This window comes from Echinops telfairi, unplaced genomic scaffold, assembly GCF_000313985.2.
Source record: "Echinops telfairi isolate 266 unplaced genomic scaffold, ASM31398v2 ScPeMD7_7416;HRSCAF=8454, whole genome shotgun sequence".
Taxonomy (NCBI): domain Eukaryota; kingdom Metazoa; phylum Chordata; class Mammalia; order Afrosoricida; family Tenrecidae; genus Echinops; species Echinops telfairi.
The window spans coordinates 1,344,543-1,346,307 of record NW_022111316.1 but is presented as its reverse complement, the minus strand read 5'-3'; the positions used below and the strand labels follow the sequence as shown (position 1 = coordinate 1,346,307).

The 1,765-nt window shown below is 47.1% G+C and overlaps 1 protein-coding gene across 1 annotated transcript in view; it reads left to right on the top strand.

The window, feature by feature from the left end:
* Positions 1 to 712: 712 nt before the first annotated feature.
* MS4A18 (membrane spanning 4-domains A18) overlaps positions 713 to 1,765 on the top strand; it is a 7,906-nt gene continuing 6,853 nt past the window's right edge. Inside the window, exons 1-2 of the mRNA XM_045297049.1 lie at positions 713 to 866; positions 1,089 to 1,183. Of these exons, the coding sequence (XP_045152984.1) occupies positions 713 to 866; positions 1,089 to 1,183 (249 nt within the window). The remainder of the gene's footprint in view (positions 867 to 1,088; positions 1,184 to 1,765) is intronic.

The following is a 1,765-nucleotide window of genomic DNA, read 5'->3' as shown; positions in this document are numbered from 1 at the left end:
CCCCCACACATGACGTAGCCTACACAGCCTTCCATCCCTCTGTAGTCCTCGGTCCCAATCCCAAAGGCCCACAGAGCAGGGGGCTGGATGGAGACACAAAGCAGGCAAGGTTTCAGTCACCCAATGATTAAGCAACAGCACCACCAGGCTCCTTTGGGAGGCAGTGTTTTAGATTGGCTAAAATACTGACCACAAACCTGAAAAAAGAAAAAAAAAAAACTACCCAAATTATGAACAGAGCTTCTATAAGGAGCTAAGGCAGCTTTATATCTATGACATACATGTGTATTAAGCCCCCGTGACCGTGGATCAAGGATGAGGGTAGCCTTGCTGTCATTCAGAATGTATTGGAAAGTGGCAGATGCAGTTAGGTTAAAATTTAGCACTCTATCATTCTATCTCCCTTATGATCCATTTAAATTTGTTCTACTCTTTAATTTTGTATGTTTTCTTTTTGGCTGAGGTATTTTATGTTTTGCTTTGTTATTGCTATTTTTTTGTTTTTAATGTTTTTCTGATTATGAGAGGCAGGATGGGTAAATCTAAGAGACTATAAGGAAGACAGGAAGCTTATAAAGCATAATGTTATGCTGGGTCATTTCTATTTTAAATCAAGATGAAGCTGAGATAAGAGTAGGGTGAAGTGCATTATTTTTTTTTTCAGAAGAGAGAAAATACAATTTCTTACATGTTTTGCAGCAGTTGTAACACCATGACCACACTGAAGATCGGAACCAACAGTGTACCTGGTGTGATTGCCTCTGTTGATGTCCACACCACCAAGCCCAGGTACCCTGTGGCTGCTGGAAGCCCTGGGCAGACTACAGGGGTGATTACTTACCCAGCCTCCTCAAGCATGGTCCAGGGTGATGCTGGGAGAGTGCATGTACAGAGCCCTCCCATGGTGCTCCAGAACCCAGCAGGAGTGGCAGTTGCACAGAGCCTACCCATCATCCTCCAGTGTCCAGCAGAACAAGTGTGTTTGCAGACGCCACCCACAGTGATTCAGGATGCATCAAGAACAACCAATGTCCAGACCCTGCCCCAGGCCCCTCAGAACCCTCCAAACTTCATCCCTCCGCCCCCAGGCACCTCAAACCCATTTCAGTGGAACATGTCGTTTGGAACCTTTTCCACATTTGACCCCAAGGAATTCATAAATGAGGAGGTCAGGACATTGGGGGTGAGTGTGACTTCCTTTTCTCTTTGGTTTGGGTCCCTTCTACGTCCATTCCTAGTGACCTTGCATGAAGAAGGGAGCAGACGTAGAGGGTAAAGGACAGAAGGGAGGGTGTTGTTGTCATTGATAGGTGCTGCCCAAGAGGTTCCAACCCATAGCAACCCCAACTACATCAGAGTGAAGCACTGGGCGATCTTGCGTAGCCTAGGCTCGAACCCTTTGTTGCAGCCACGGTGTCAACCCATCCCATTGAAGGCCTTCCTCTTCTTCGCTGCCCCTCCACTTTACTAAGCATGATGGCTTTGAAGGGAGAGTGGCTGTTTCTAAAGACCAAACCCAGGAGGCCAGCCCCTTCTTTGCCTTTCTCCCCATCCGTGGTCTTTGGAAGTAGCTGTACAATGGGTACAGCCTCCTTCTACTTATCTGGGACAGGAGTCCACAAAAGCTTCACTCAAAAGGCCATGGATCATCAAGCCAGGTGATCCCAGTTTCAAGGCCAAGTGGATTTTCTGTGACCTGAGGGACACTCTTCCCCCATCAGGTCATCCTCCTTAGAATGAGAAGGTCTATCAAGAGGCTAAGGAG